General features: G+C 40.2%; 1 protein-coding gene across 3 annotated transcripts in view; it reads left to right on the top strand.

Moving 5' to 3' along the window:
- NFATC3 (nuclear factor of activated T cells 3) overlaps positions 1-15,887 on the top strand; it is a 148,560-nt gene that overhangs the window by 42,403 nt on the left and 90,270 nt on the right. For all 3 annotated transcript variants that reach the window (XM_030795026.1, XM_030795030.1, XM_030795037.1), the window contains exons 2-3: positions 779-1,913; positions 5,266-5,428. In XM_030795026.1, the coding sequence (XP_030650886.1) occupies positions 779-1,913; positions 5,266-5,428 (1,298 nt within the window). The remainder of the gene's footprint in view (positions 1-778; positions 1,914-5,265; positions 5,429-15,887) is intronic.

Below are 15,887 nucleotides of genomic sequence, written 5' to 3'. Positions count from 1 at the left end.
GAATATCTCATTTCTTTTCTTTTCTTTCTTTTTTTTTTTTTTTTTTTTGAGACGGAGTCTTGCTGTGTCACCTGGGCTGGAGTACAGTGGCGTGATCTGAGCTCACTGCAGCCTGTATGCTATGAGTATTTTTTAGAATTATGGATGTGATTTTTTTTTTTTTTTTAATAAACACATTTATTGAGCTGGGCACAGAAGCTCCCTCACACCTGTAATCCCAGCACTTTGGAGGCTAAGGTGAGAGGATAGCTTGAGCGCAGCCTTGGCTACAAAGCAAGGCCCTATGTCTGCCAAAAATGACAATAAAAAGTAACCAGGAGTGTGGCATGTACCTGTGTCCCAGCTACTCCAGAGGCTGAGGAAAGGATCACCTGAGCCTAGGATGGGAGGTTGAGGCTGCAGTGAGCTATGATCACACCATTGCACTCCAGTCTAGGTGACAGAGTGAGACCCTGTCTCAAAAAAAAAAAAAAAAAAAAATCTTTTTCAGAGCATAATGTTTCCTGATTATCTTTTTAGAAAATGTGGACATAAAAAGGAAAAATTACATACGTAATTGTATATGTAATAATCACACATATCTGCAGAAACCACCAGATTCATTGAAAAAACACACACATGCCACCTCTTTAGTGGAGCTAATGACATACATTTTGTATCCCACTTTTTTCTCTTGATTGTTATTATTTACTTTCTCATCTAGTAATTATACATCTGAGTGTTCTAATTTCTTGTTTTGTTGGGTTTTTTTTTTTTTTTTTTGCCTTCCTCCCCATAGATCTTGAGCCAGATGATTGTGCATCCATTTACATCTTTAATGTAGATCCACCTCCATCTACTTTAAACACACCACTTTGCTTACCACATCATGGATTACCGTCTCACCCTTCTGTTTTGTCACCATCGTTTCAGCTCCAAAGTCACAAAAACTATGAAGGAACTTGTGAGATTCCTGAATCTAAATATAGCCCATTAGGTGGTCCCAAACCCTTCGAGTGCCCAAGTATTCAAATTACATCTATCTCTCCCAACTGTCATCAAGAAATAGAAGCACATGAAGATGACCTACAGATAAATGACCCAGAACGGGAATTTTTGGAAAGGCCTTCTAGAGGTCATCTCTATCTTCCTCTTGAGCCATCCTACCGGGAGTCTTCTCTTAGTCCTAGTCCTGCCAGCAGCATCTCTTCTAGGAGCTGGTTCTCTGATGCATCTTCTTGTGAATCGCTTTCACATATTTATGATGATGTGGATTCAGAGTTGAATGAAGCTGCAGCCCGATTTACCCTTGGATCCCCTCTGACTTCTCCTGGTGGCTCTCCAGGGGGCTGCCCTGGAGAAGAAACTTGGCATCAACAGTATGGACTTGGACACTCATTATCACCCAGGCAATCTCCTTGCCACTCTCCTAGATCCAGTGTCACTGATGAGAATTGGCTGAGCCCCAGGCCAGCCTCAGGACCCTCATCAAGGCCCACATCCCCCTGTGGGAAACGGAGGCACTCCAGTGCTGAAGTTTGTTATCCTGGGTCCCTTTCACCCCATCACTCACCTGTTCCTTCTCCTGGTCACTCCCCCAGGGGAAGTGTGACAGAAGATACCTGGCTCAATGCTTCTGTCCATGGTGGGTCAGGCCTTGGCCCTGCAGTTTTTCCATTTCAGTACTGTGTAGAGACTGACATCCCTCTCAAAACAAGGAAAACTTCTGAAGATCATGCTGCAATACTACCAGGAAAATTAGAGCTGTGTTCAGATGACCAAGGGAGTTTATCACCATCCCGGGAGACTTCAATAGATGATGGCCTTGGATCTCAGTATCCTTTAAAGAAAGATTCATCTGGTGATCAGTTTCTTTCAGTTCCTTCACCCTTTACCTGGAGCAAACCAAAGCCTGGCCACACCCCTATATTTCGGTGAGTTGATGGAAATGGCTGCTGGTCATTTTTCATGTTTATGGGCCATTGGTGGCATATAACTACATTATCAGTATATAATGGTTTGACCATTTCTCCTCTTCCTATTTTTTAAAAAAGGTCTACCAAATAACTTAATGTTTATTTTCATTTGCATCTTAAAACTATTTTTAGATAGGTTGAATATAATTTTAAAAGTATATAGCTAATGAATTGTTGATAATAATAAATTACATTTAAAAATCCTGGCTGGGTTTGGAGGCTTATGCTTTGTATTCCCAGCACTTGGGAGGCTGAGGCAGGAGGATTGCTTGAGCCCAGGAGTTTGAGACTAGCCTGGGCAGCATAGCAAGATCTGTCTCTACAAAAAAAAATAAATAAATTAACCAGGCATAGTGATGTGTGCCTGTAGTCCTAGCTGCTTGGGAGGCTGAGGTGGAAGGATTGCTTGAGCCCAGAACTTCAAGGCTGCAGTGAAACATGATTATGCCGTTGTACTCCATCCTGTTTCTACCAAAAAAAAAAAAAAAAAAAAAAAAAAATTTATTGTAAAAGTTGGATTATAATATGAATTTAATTACTAAGAAAACTATTTGGGGGCCAGGTGTGGTGTCTCATGCCTGTAATCCCAACACTTTGGGAGGCCCTTGAGCCCAGGAGTTCAAGACCAGCCTGAGTGACATGGCAAAACCGTGTCTCTACAAAAAATACAAAAATTAGCCAGGTGTGGTGGCACACACCTATAGTCCCAGGTACTAGGGAGGCTGAGGCGGGAGCATCGCCTGAGATGGGAGATGGAGGCTGCAGTGAGCTGAGATCATGCCACTGCACTGCAGCCTGGGTGAAAGCAAGACCGTGTCTGCACCACCCCCCACAAAAGAAAAAAAAAAAGAACCTATTAATTACATTAACAGAATCAGTCTAGTCTATAATTGATTAGAAAAGACAACTTTTATGTATTACATTCCCACATGGAGTTGTGCCTGTTAGGATTTTTGTTTTGCTTTTTGAGACAGCATCTTGTTGCCCAGGCTGGAGTGCAGTGGTGCAATCATAGCTCACTGCAGGTTCGACCTCCCGAGCTCAAGCAATCCTTATACCTCAGGCTCCTGAGTGGCTAGGACTATAGGCGTATACCACCACACTCAATTATTTAAAATTTTTTTTTTTTTTTTTTTTTTTGGTAGAGACGGGGTCTTGCTTTGTTGCTCAGGCTGATCTCACTCCTGGCCTCAAGTGATCCTCCTGCCTCAGTTTGCAAAGTGCCAGGATTACAGGCAGGAGCCACTGTGCCCAGCCAGGGGTTTTTCTTTTCTTTTCTTTTCTTTTTATTTTTTATTTTTTATTTTTTTTTTAAGAGATGGAGTCTTGCTCTGTTGCCCAGGCTGGAGTGCAGTGGCACGATCTCGGTTCACTGCAAGCTTCGCCTCCTGGGTTCACCCACCATTCTCCTGCCTCAGCCTCCCGAGTAGCTGGGACTACAGGCGCCTGCCACCACGCCTAGCTAATTTTTGTATTTTTAGTAGAGACGGGGTTTCACCGTGTTAGCCAGGATGGTCTCCATCTCCTGACCTCGTGATCCTCCCACCTCAGCCTCCCAAAGTGCTGGGATTACAGGCGTGAGCCACCGCGCCTGGCCTTCTCTTTTTTTTTTTTGAGACGGAATCTCACTGTCGCCCAGGCTTGAGTGCAGTGGTGCGATCTCAGCTCACTGCCGTCTCCGCCTTCCAGGTTCAAGCGATTCTCCTGCCTCAGCCTCCCAAGTAGCTGGGATTCCAGGCACCTGCCACCATGCCTGGCTAATTTTTTTGTATTTTTAGTACAGACGGGGTTTCACCATGTTGGCCAGGCTGGTCTTGAACTCCTTACCTCAGGTGATCTGCCCACCTTGGCCTCCCAAAGTGCTGGGATTACAGGCGTGAGCCACTGTGCCCGGCCAATGCTTTTTTCATTAGTGTGAATCTTTATTTCTCAATCCTGATCTTTAGAAAAATAGAACTATGGTAATGAAGACAGCTTTGAACCCATCTCTTTGCTTCTGAAATTTATCTTAATTTTTCTAGTGGTTTGCGTAAGGCTGCAAAACATACAGAAGTAACTGAGAGTTGAAGTTGGATTTTTTCAAACTAATAAAAATTAATATCCTTGAATTCACAGGAGTAGGACATAAAGCTAGGCTGAGGACATGGAAGGAAACAATGAAATAATTTAGAAATTGTACTTGACCTGTAGACATATGAAGTTTTTCTTTTATAATCCATGTTTTAATGTTAATATATCAAAATGAACCTTTGGGCCTTTAAGCAATTTAAATTGTCTTATTGATAAAGTAAAAAAATAACATTTAGAGATGCTGGAGTGACGGGCTGTTTTCCAACCAAGCATGTACCGAAATTAAATTTTTACTTCAAATTGCAGTATATTGCTGAACGGAAGCAATTTTTCAGAGAGACGGAAAGGCGCAGTAGGAAGGAAGTAGGGAAAGGAGCAATAGGGAGGAAGTGCGGGAAGTGATAACTTCGGTAGGTTGACATCCACAGATATGTACCAGGGAGGGAGACAGATATCGTGACACAGAGAGAGAGATGTTTGGATATGTGGAGAGATACAGATACACAAAAACAGAAATGTGCCTCTTTGTTTTAAAAAATCGAAATTATTATTTTTTGGTTATTTTTGTTAAGTTCATACACATAGTTGAGAAAAATTTACAGTTTTATAAATTATAAGAATTTGTCTTTTTCAAAAAAACATGGGAAACAAAAATGAAGATAGATTTTTAAATTTTATTTTATTTTATTATTATTATTTTTTTGAGACAGAGTCTCGCTCTTTTGGCCAGGCTGGAGTGCAGTGGCGCAGTCTTGGCTCATTGCAGCCTCTGTCTCCTGGGCGCAAGCAATTCTCCTGCCTTAGTCTCCCTAGTAGCTGGGATTACAGGCGAGTGCCACCATGCCCAGCTAATTTTAGTAGAGATGGGGTTTCACCATGCTGGCAAGGCTGGTCTCGAACTCCTGACCTCAGGTAATCTGCCCGCCTTGGCCTCCCAAAGTGCTGGAATTACAGGCATGAGCCACTACACCTGGCCTTTATTTTTATTTTCTAAAATTTATTTATCTTTAAGCATGTACCACCTCTGGGAAATAAAATAGATTTTATTCTAAAGGTGAAATAATTATTTATTAAGCACTCACCATAACCAGAATTATAACTTACTAAATGAAGTTTTATTTTGTAATACATTGTTTCAAAGATCAAAGAAAGAAATGTTGGTGCTGGCAAAGAAGCCATTTGAATCACTGCTTGGCAATAATAGCATGGTGACATGCATCTTTGTGTGTTTTGTTTGTAGCACATCTTCATTACCTCCACTAGACTGGCCTTTACCAGCTCATTTTGGACAATGTGAACTGAAAATAGAAGTGCAACCTAAAACTCATCATCGAGCCCATTATGAAACTGAAGGTAGCCGAGGGGCAGTAAAAGCATCTACTGGGGGACATCCTGTTGTGAAGGTATGAGACTTTTGGGGCTTGTTTTGCAGATACCATACACCTAGTGATGATTAGACAAGTCTATTCAGTTAGGTACTGGAGAGTACAAAGAGCATAAACTCAAAACTAGAGAGCCTTTGTTGGTTTTGGGGACTTGTTGATGTGACTACACTTCTGCATTGAGTTATATTTGCTAGGCTAAAAGGTGTTCTTTCCTGGACTGACTTTCCTTCTGGGGAGACTCGGGGGAAAGATTACAGTGGCCAAATAGCCGTTTTTCTGACAAAAAAATATGGCCATATTATATTTATGAATAAAATATATGCTCATCTAAAATTTAATACAGGCTGGGCACGGTGGCTCACGCTTGTAGTCTCAGCACTTGGGGAGGCCGAGGCAGGTGGATCACGAGCTTAGGAGTTCGAGACCAGCCTGGCCAACACAGTGAAACCCTGTCTCTACTAAAAATACAAAAATTAGCAGGGCGTGGTGGCAGGCGCCTGTAATCCCAGCTCCGAGGCAGGCTGAGGCAGGAGAATTGCTTGAACCCAGGAGGCGGAGGTTGCAGTGAGCCGAGATCATGTCACTGCACTCCAGCCTGGGTGACAGAACTAGACTCTGTCTCTAAATAAATAAATAAATAAGTAAAATTTAATCAGAAAAATAGAAAGAATAAAGCAACAAATTACCCAAAATCTAACCCTCTCAGAAATAAGAAGTGTTAACATTTGATTAACATTCCAGATAACTCCCTGTGTATATATTTAGTGGAAGACTGAATGAATAGCTAGAAAAATGAATGGATTTTTTTAAGGAAAAAATTTTTTAAGGAAAGAGATTACACCTGTAATCCCAGCACTTTGTGATGCTGAGGCAAGTGGATCACTTGAGCCCAGGAATTTGAAGCCAGCTTGGACAATATAGTGAGATCCAGTCTCTACAAAAAAATACAAAAATTAACTGGGCATGGTGGTGTGTGCCTATAGTTCCAACCATTCCAGAGGCTAAGATGGGAAGATCAATTGAACCTGGGAGGTTGAGGCTGTAGTGAGCCATGATCATGCCACTGCACTCCAGCCTGGGCAACAGAATGAGACCCTGTCTCAAAAAAAAAAAAAAAAATTCCGAAAATATCTTTCTAAGGTCAAAAAAAGAGATTAAGTACATTATTGAGAAATGAAGTTATTGTTTCAGATTTAGATGGCATGGATTGACTTCTACTCTGAAAAGTAAGGTAATTGTCTCTCTTAAACTTCCTTCCCCTTTTCTACTCTTTACCTCCTGAATTTTCTTGCTTATGCTATTTTTCCTTTCAAATTTACATCCTCCCTAACTTCTCCCCCAATTATTTAGCCTTAATTCTATTTCTAGTTAGATTCAGTGCTCACTACTACTACTTTTTTATTTATTTCATTGTTAAGTTTTTTTTTGTTTTTATGTAAGGAGGGCTTTGGATTCTATATTCCATGGGTTCTTTCATGTTTGAAAATGTGTTTGTTGCCTTTATATACTAAAGTATAGAAATGGCTATAGATAATAATCTCTTAGGACTGTGTAGATATTTTTCCCTCTTGTCTTAATGGTATTTATTGAATACTGTAGTGGAAAAACTAATTACACTGAAGTGATTTTCAACAAATAAAATCTACGAACTATCATCTCTTTTATGAGCTATGCTTTACGATTATTATCTGATCATGTTTTATACTTCTTTACCTATAAAGTTTTACATTTTAGATGGTTTTTTAAAAATGATTTATTATTAAGAAATGCCAGGAAAACAAAACATAAGAATTTTGTCATTTTGTTCGTAAGAGTCATATTTTGTTGTTAAATGAATTTATTTCAGTTTGATAAAGTAAGCAGATTTGTTACTTAGTTTTCTATGTCTTTTAGTTTTCACAGCAATAAACAAATTATTTACAAGTGTATAAATGAACAACTCTTTTGGGAGGGTACATGATTTGTTTCCACAGTTTTCCTTTAATGAAAAAACCGATGCATGTGCTGTGATCAAAAGAAAAAAACAATGTTAAGAAACATAATTTTAAAAGATTAAAAAAACAAAAACAAAAACTGAGCCAGGAACAATGGTGTGTGCTTGTAGTCCCAGCTACTGGGGATGCTGAGGCTTAAGGATCGCTTGAGGCCAGGAATTCAGGGCTGTGGTGTATGATGATTGTGGCTGTAAATAGCCACTGCACTCCAGCCTGGGCAACATGTCTCTTTAAAAAACAAAAGCATGGCGGGACGCGGTGGCTCACGCTTGTAATCCCAGCACTTTGGGAGGCCAAGGTGGGCGGATCATGAGGTCAGGAGATCGAGACCATGGTGAAACCCCGTCTCTACTAAAAATAAAAAAAAAATTAGCCAGGCGTGGTGGCGGGCGCCTGTAGTCTCAGCTACTCGGAGAGGCTGAGGCAGGAGAATGGCGTGAACCCAGGAGGCGGAGCTTGCAGTGAGCCGAGATCGCGCCCCTGCACTGCAGCCTGGGCAACAGAGCGAGACTCCGTCTCAAAAAAAACAAAAAACAAAAAAACAAAAGCAGAACTGGTGCTGTGGCTCATGCCTGTAATCCAGGTGACATGGTGGGCTGGGATGCTGAGGTGAGAGGATGGAGGCCAGGAGTTTGAGACTGGGCAACAAATAAATAAATAAAATTAGCTGGACATTGTGGCACACACTTGTAGTCCCAGCTACTCCAGAGGCTGAGGCAGTAGGATTGCTGGAGCCGGGAGTTTGAGGCTGCTGTGAGCTACGATTGTGCCGCTGCACTCCAGCCTGGGCAACAGAGACCAACCCAGTTTCTACAAAAAATTTGAAAAATAGCCAAGTACAATAAGTAGCATGCGCCTGTAGTCCCAGCTCTTTCAGAAGCTGAGGTGGAAGGATCATTTGAGCCCAGGAATTTGAGGCTGCAGTGAGCTATGATCACACCACTGCACTCCAGATTGGGTGACAGAGCAAGGCACTTCTCAAAAACAAAGACAAAACAGCTGAGTCTCTCCTTAAGGGGAGACTACAACTTCTGGTACCAGCAGTTTTTATTTTCTTCTTGTAAATGACTTTCTGTTTTCTAACTTACTGATTGAAGAATGATTTCATTATACTTGAAATAGTTGACTTAACCAGAGTATGTCTGAATGTTAATAGTTCTTTATCAGTCTTTCCCAGTACTTTTGATGCTCCCTTTCAATCTGAGATTCTTTCTTGCTTCATGCCAGAAAAATGTACATATTTCTTTTTCTATTTATTTTGTTGTTCACTTAAGTGACTCTAATTATTATTCAAATGTTGGCCTATCTTAGGTCTTGTTATGTTGCCCAGGCTGTTCTTGAACCCTTGTCCCCAAATGATCCTCCCACCTTGCCCCCACCCCCTGGCCTTTTTTTTTTTTTTTTTTTTTTTTTTAAGAGATAGGCTCTTGCTCTGTCACCTAGGCTGGAGTTCAGTGGCATGATCATACCTAACTGCAGCCTCAAACTGCTAGGCTCAGGGCATTCTCTTGCCTCAGCCTCCCAAGTAGCTGGAACTGCAGGTGCATGCCTCTGCATCTGGCTAATTTTTTAATTTTTTTGTGGAGACAGTCTTGATTTGTTGCCTGTGCTGGTCTCAAAACTCCTGGCTTCAAGTGATCCTCCTGCCTTGGCCTCCCAAAGTACTGGGATTATAGGTGTGAGCTGCCAGGCCTGGCTGATTTCTCTCTTTTCTTGTGGTGGGATAGTATTCAGTTGTGTATATATACCACATTTTAGAAATCCATTCATCCATTGACGAACACTTATTTTGGTTCTATATCTTGGCTATTATGAATAATGCTGAAAGAAACATAGGAGCATAAATATCTTTTTAACCTACTGATTTCACTTCTTTTGGATATATACCCTGTAGTGGAATTGCTGGGTCATATGGTAGTTCTGTTTTTAATTTTTTGAGTAACCTCCATACTGTTTTCTGTAATGGCTGTACTCACTCACATTCCCATAACAATGTGCCAGTATTCCCTTTTCTCCTTATCCCAGCCAGAATTTTCCTTTTTTTGCATTTTGATAAATAGCCATGCTAACCAGAGTGATATTATATCTCATTGTGGTTTTCATTTGCATTTCCCTGATGATTAGTGATGTTGAGCATTTTTTCATATACCTGTTTGCCATTTGTATGTCTCCTTTTGAGAAATGTCATTTTAGATACTTTGCCCACTTTTTAGATTATTTGGTGTTCTTTGGCTGTTGAGTTGTTTGAGTACCTTGTACATTCTTAGTATTAGTCCTTTGTTGGATGAATAGTTTAAAGATATTTTCTCCCATTCTGTGGGTTGTCTCCTCATTCTGTTATTTCCTTTGCTGTACGGAAGCTATTTAGTTGATAGAGTTCTATTTCTCTGTTTTTGTTGGCTGTGATTTTGTAGCATTACTCATAAAATCTTTGCTTAGATCAATATTATGGAGCTTCCCCCTGTGTTTTCTTCTAGTAGTTTTATAGTTTTGGATCTTAAATTTAAGTCTTTAATCCATTTTGAGTTGATTTTTTTTGTATATGATGAAAGATGGGTTTCTGATTTCATTCTTCTGCGTGTGGATATCCAGTGTTCCCAGCATATTTATTGAAGAGGGTATCCTTTCCCCGACGTATGTTCTTATTAGCACCTTTCTCGAAAATGAGTTAGCTGTAAATACAGGAATTTATTTCTGTGCTCTCTATTCTGTCACATGGGTCTGTGTGTCCGTTTTTATATCAATACTGTGCTGTTCTTGTTACTGTCATTTTGTAATATATTTTGAAGTCAAGTAGTTTAATGCCTCCAGTTTTGTTCTTTTTGTTCAGTTAAGCTTTGGCTCTTTGGGGTCTTGGGTGGTTCAGTTTAAATTTTAAGATCGTTTTTTCTATTTCGGTGAAGAATGTCCTTGGTATTTTGACAGAGATTGCATTGAATCTGTAGAATGTTTTTGGTAGTATTTATTGATACATTCTTATACAACAACAACTTTTTTTGTTTGTTTTTGTTTTTGTTTTTTGAGATGGAGTCTCACTCTGTTACACCAGCTGGAGTGCAGTGATGCGATATTGGCTTACTGCAGCCTCTGCCTTCCGGGTTCAGGTGATTCTCCTGCCTCAGCCTCCCGAGTAGCTGGGATTACAGGCATGCACGACCATGCCTGGCTAATTTTTTGTATTTTAGTAGAGACGGGGTTTTCCTGTGTTGTCCAGGCTGGTCTCGAACTGACCTGAAGTGATCCACCCACCTCGGCCTCCCAGAGTGCTGGGATTAGAGGCGTGAGCCACTGTGCCTGGCCAACAAAACTTTTGAAAGACAAAACAAAATTTTAAAAGAAACAAGCCAGCAGATAGTACAATCAAGGTACTTTTTTTTTTTTTTTTTTTTTTTTAAAGTAGAAACAGGGTCTCGCTATATTACCCAGTTTGGTCTTGAACTCCTGGGGTCAAGCATTCGTCTTGCCTCAGTCTTCCAAAGTGCTGGGATTACAGGTCTGAGCCACTGCACCTGGCCTAAGCATACCACATTTATGTGTGAGGCTCAGACCAGTCTGGAATAACCGATGCCTTTCTCTCTCTTTCTGAGAATTTAAAATCCTCAGAATAGTGGAGAAATCTATCAACTCTTCTCAATTGCTGGAGAAGAACCACCTGTGTTAATGGGAAAAAATGTGGTCTCAGAAGTGGGCATATACTGGTATAGTGTTCCATACATTGCACAACTCTGCAAATATGTTGGAGTGTATAGAATCAGGTATCACTTCCACTTTCCCTTTTAAATGACGTGCTCTCGTGTACTGCTTTTCTCTCAATATTAGAAAAATAACTTTTATTTAGAGAGTAAAATGAAGTAGTATCACAATCTTCCCCCAATAATTAACAAAATAAACAAAATGTATGTGTGTGTAGGATGTGAAGAAACAGCCAAAAATCTATGGGTAACACCCAAACAAGCAAAGAAGAACACAAACTTTGATCTATAAACTTCAAAGAGTGGTGATAGAGGATGGAGGGTGGGGTAGGATGAGGAATGTGTAATAGAAGAGATTCTGGTGTAGTAAATAGCAGAGCTGCTAACCCACACATACTTTCATCCATCAGGAAGAGTAAGTCAAGGAAAAACCCTCAAGAATAAAAGAATAAAAGATCCTTTACACTGCTAGTGAGAATGTAAATTAGTATAGCCATGATGGAAAACAGTCTAAAGGTTACTCAAAAAAATTAAAAATAGAACTACCATATGATCCAGCAATTCCACTGTTGGGAATTTATCCACAGAAGAGGAAATCAGTATATTGAAGAGATCACAGTAGCCAAGGTGTGGAATCAACCTAAATGTCCATCAGCTGATGAATGAATAAAGAAAATGTGACATACATGCACAATACAATACTATTCAGGCATAAAAAAAATGAAATCCTGTCATTTGTGGCAACATGGATGAACCTGGAGGACATTATATTAAATGAAATAAGTCAGGCACAGAAAGATAAATACTGCATGTTCTCACTTATATGAAGGGGCTAAAAAATTTGAGCTCACAGAAATAGAATTTTGGTTATTAGAGGCTGAGAAGGGACTGTGGGAGGTAAGGATGGGGAGAAGTTGGTCAATGGATACAAAATTACAGCTAGAGGGGAAGAATAAGACTTGTATTATGTAGCACTGTAGGGTGAATATAGTTAACAAAAATTTATTGTGGCAGGGCACAGTGGCTCACACCTGTAATCCCAGCACTTTGGGAGGCTGAGGCAGGTAGATCACTTGAGGTCAGGAGTTTGAGACCAGCCTGGCCAACATGGTGAAACCCTGTCTCTATTAAAAATACAAAAATTAGCTGGGCATGGTGGCACATGCCTGTAATCTCAGCTACTCAGGAGGCTGAGGAAGGAGAATCTCATGAACCCATGGGCGGAGGTTGCAGTGAGCTGAGATTGCGCCACCGCACTCCAGCCTGGGCAACAGAGTGAGACTCTGTCTAAAAAAAAAATTATTGTGTATGTTCACAAAGCTAGAAAGGATTTTGAATGTTAACACAAATGATAAATGTTTGAGGTGATAGATATCTTAATCAACCTGATTTGATTATTATACATTATATACATGTATCAAAATGTCACTATTTACTCTACAAATATGTGTAATTATTACATGTCAACTAAAAAGAGGAACAAATATATCAATAAAGTTATACAAACCTTAAGTTGTACAACACAATGAATATTTAACACACAAGTATACCCATAAGAATACCACACAGGTTAACATATAGCATATTTTAAGCACTTCATGAATCTCCCTTGTACCCCTTCCCAGTTTATACCCCCAACCGAAGATAATCATGCTTCTCAACTCTCATCATCATATATTAGTTTTCTTATTTCTGCATTTTACATAAATGGGCGTCCTGCTTTGTATCTAACATCATGTATTCAACATTATGATTGTGGGATTCATCAAATTTTTGTTGTTTATTTTTTTCATTGCTTTGTGTTATTCTAGTGTATGAATTTGCGTTTCTTTATCTGTTGTCTTTTCGTGGACATTTGATTTGTGTCTAGTGTTGGATAATTATGAATAAAGCTGCTTTGTGCCCTTTAAAAAAAAAAAAAAAAATGGCCAGGCGCGGTGGCTCACACCTGTAATCCCAGCACTATGGGAGGCCGTGGCGGGTGGATCACGAGGTCAGGAGATGGAGACCATGGTGAAACCCCGTCTCTACTAAAAATATAAAAAAAAATTAGCTGGGCGCCGTGGTGGGCGCCTGTAGTCCCAGCTACTCGGGAGGCTGAGGCAGGAGAATGGCGTGAACCCAGGAGGTGGAGCGTGCAGTGAGCCGAGATCGCGCCACTGCACTCCAGCCTGGGCGACAGAGCAAGACTCCGTCTTAAACAAACAAACAAACAAAAAAAACACATGACTTTCGATGGACAAAGCATTCACTTACTTGGGTATATGTCTGGGAGTGTAGTTACTGATTTTCCAAAGTGGCTGTACCAATTTATACTCCCAATCAGCCATATGTAAAAGTTGTTGTTCCTCCATGTCGTCACCAAGTGTTACGCTTGTTAGTCTTTTAATTTTAACTATTATTGTAAAGATATAATGGTATCTGGCTGTGGTTTTAATTTGTGATTTCTTGATGACCAATGATATTGAACATCTTATATATTTATTGGACATTTGGATATCTTTCGTGAAGTGTTTGTTCACATCTTTTGGACTTTTTGTGATAGTGGCGCAATCACGACCCATTGCAACCTCAAACTCATGGGCTCAAGTGATCTTCCCAGCTTGGCCTCCCAAGTAGCTGGGACTACAGGCATGTACCACCACCCTTGGCTAATTTTTTATATCTTTCTTATAGACAGGGCCTCACTATGTTGCCCAGGCCCAGTGTCTGCCACTTGCTTGTTTTCCTGTCTGAAACTCTTGGCTTCAAGTGATTGATCCTCCCACCTCAGCCTCCCAAAGTGCTGGAATTACAGACGTGAGCCACTGTGCCCAGCCAGCTTCATCTTTGACTAATAACAGTTTTACTTCTTCCTTCTTAATTTTTATACTTTTTTCCCCATTTTTCTTGCTTCATTGTATTGACTAGGACCTCTAATACATTGTTTTTTTTTGTTTGTTTGTTTGTTTTTTTGTTTTTTTTTTGAGATGGAGTCTTGCTCTGTCGCCCAGGCTGGAGTGCAGTGGCACGATCTCGGCTCACTGCAAGCTCCGCCTCCCGGGTTCACGCCATTCTCCTGCCTCAGCCTCTCGCGTAGCTGGGACTACAGGCGCCCGCCATCACGCCCGGCTAATTTTTTGTATTTTTAGTAGAGATGGGGTTTCACCATGTTGGCCAGGATGGTCTCGATCTCCTGTCCTTGTGATCCGCCCGCCTCGGCCTCCCAAAGTGCTGGGATTACAGGCTTGAGCCACCGCGCCCGGCCACTATTGATTAGAGGTGGTAATGGAGGACATCCTTGTCTTTTTCCCAAACTCAGGGCAAAAAAGGATTCATAATTGTGCCATTAAGTAATTTGCTAGGGTTTGTTTTGGGTTTTTTTTTGGGGGGTGGGGGATACCTTTTATCAGACTAAGGATATTCTTTTATTCTAATTTGTTGGGAGGTTTCTATTTTTGTTTTTTGAATTCATGAATAGGTGTTGAGTGTTGTCAACTGCTTTTCTTGCAGACTTGTTTTCTATTTTAAGAATACAAGAAACGAACCATGCAGCCAGTGTCTGCCACTTGCTTGTTTTCTGTAATGTGGTAACTTAATATTAAAGTAAAATAGAGATAATGTTCTTTTATTATTAAATTGGACTGATACAGTCTCTTTTTTTATCATTTATGGTTAGGAAGTGTAGAATTATGTAACACTGTTAAGAATCTCCCTCCAAGTTACCATTTTTGGGGGTTTTACACATCCACAATATCTTTGTGTTGGTGACGGGGGACTTCATAGTGCCTTCAGAGTGCACAAGTGAGAAATAAATGCAATTTAATCTCAAATGAAACTGAATTGTGTACTTGTTGCTGGGAAACTAATCTTTAATAAATTTAAAATAGTTTTTAATGAATATTTAATCAGATTATTTTACTTTTTAGTTCTTATCTAAATATGGAAGAATTGTCTGTTTAATTAAAGCCAATACCTTTTATTGGAATTACCTGATGAAAATGCACATTTTCAGTTATTAGAATTGGAAGAGACTTTTGTAGGTCTTAATTTTCTGAATTTTTTTAGATGATTTAATATAGATTATCTGTATGTTTTAAAATAATGTTTGGGTTTTAGAAAAACAGTTTAGGCTGGGTGCAGTGGCTCACACCTGTAATCCCAGCACTTTGGGAGGCCAAGGCAGGTGGATCACCCGAGGTCAGGAGTTTGAGACCAGCCTGGGCAACACCGTGAAACCCCACTCTACTAAAAATACAAAAATTAGCTGGGCCTAGTGGCGCATACCTGTAATCCCAGCTACTCAGGAGGCGGAGGCTAGAGTATCACTTGAACTCGGGAGGCAGAGGTTGCAGTGAGCCGAGATCGTGCCATTCCAGCCTGGGCAACAAGAGTGAAACATTCCATCTCAAAAAAGAAAAAGAAAGAAAGAAAGAAAAATAGTTTGAAAGAATTTACTTTACTGTGAACATTTGTCTAAAAAAGTGCTTGAAGACAAAATGCTATTTAAATTACTAATTTCAATGGCATTTTGTAGGTTCGTGCTGCTATTAATTGCAATAATTTACTTTTTGTAGTGTTTTGTAGTTTACAAAATGTTTTCCCAGAGTTTACCTTTTTTTTTTTCTTTTTTCTTTTATGAGACAGTGTCTCACTCTGTTGCCGAGGCTGGAGTGCAGTAGTGCAATGTCAGCTCGCTGCGACCTACACTTCCTGGGCTCAAGCAATCCTCTCCACCTCAACTTCTCCCATGTCTGGGACTACAGGGGCACACCACCATGCCTGGCTAATTTTTGTATTTTTTGTAGAGAT

This window comes from Nomascus leucogenys, chromosome 2, assembly GCF_006542625.1.
Source record: "Nomascus leucogenys isolate Asia chromosome 2, Asia_NLE_v1, whole genome shotgun sequence".
In the NCBI taxonomy this organism is placed as follows: Eukaryota; Metazoa; Chordata; class Mammalia; order Primates; family Hylobatidae; genus Nomascus; species Nomascus leucogenys.
Note: the sequence above shows the minus strand (reverse complement) of the source record. Positions and strands in the feature narration are given on the sequence as shown.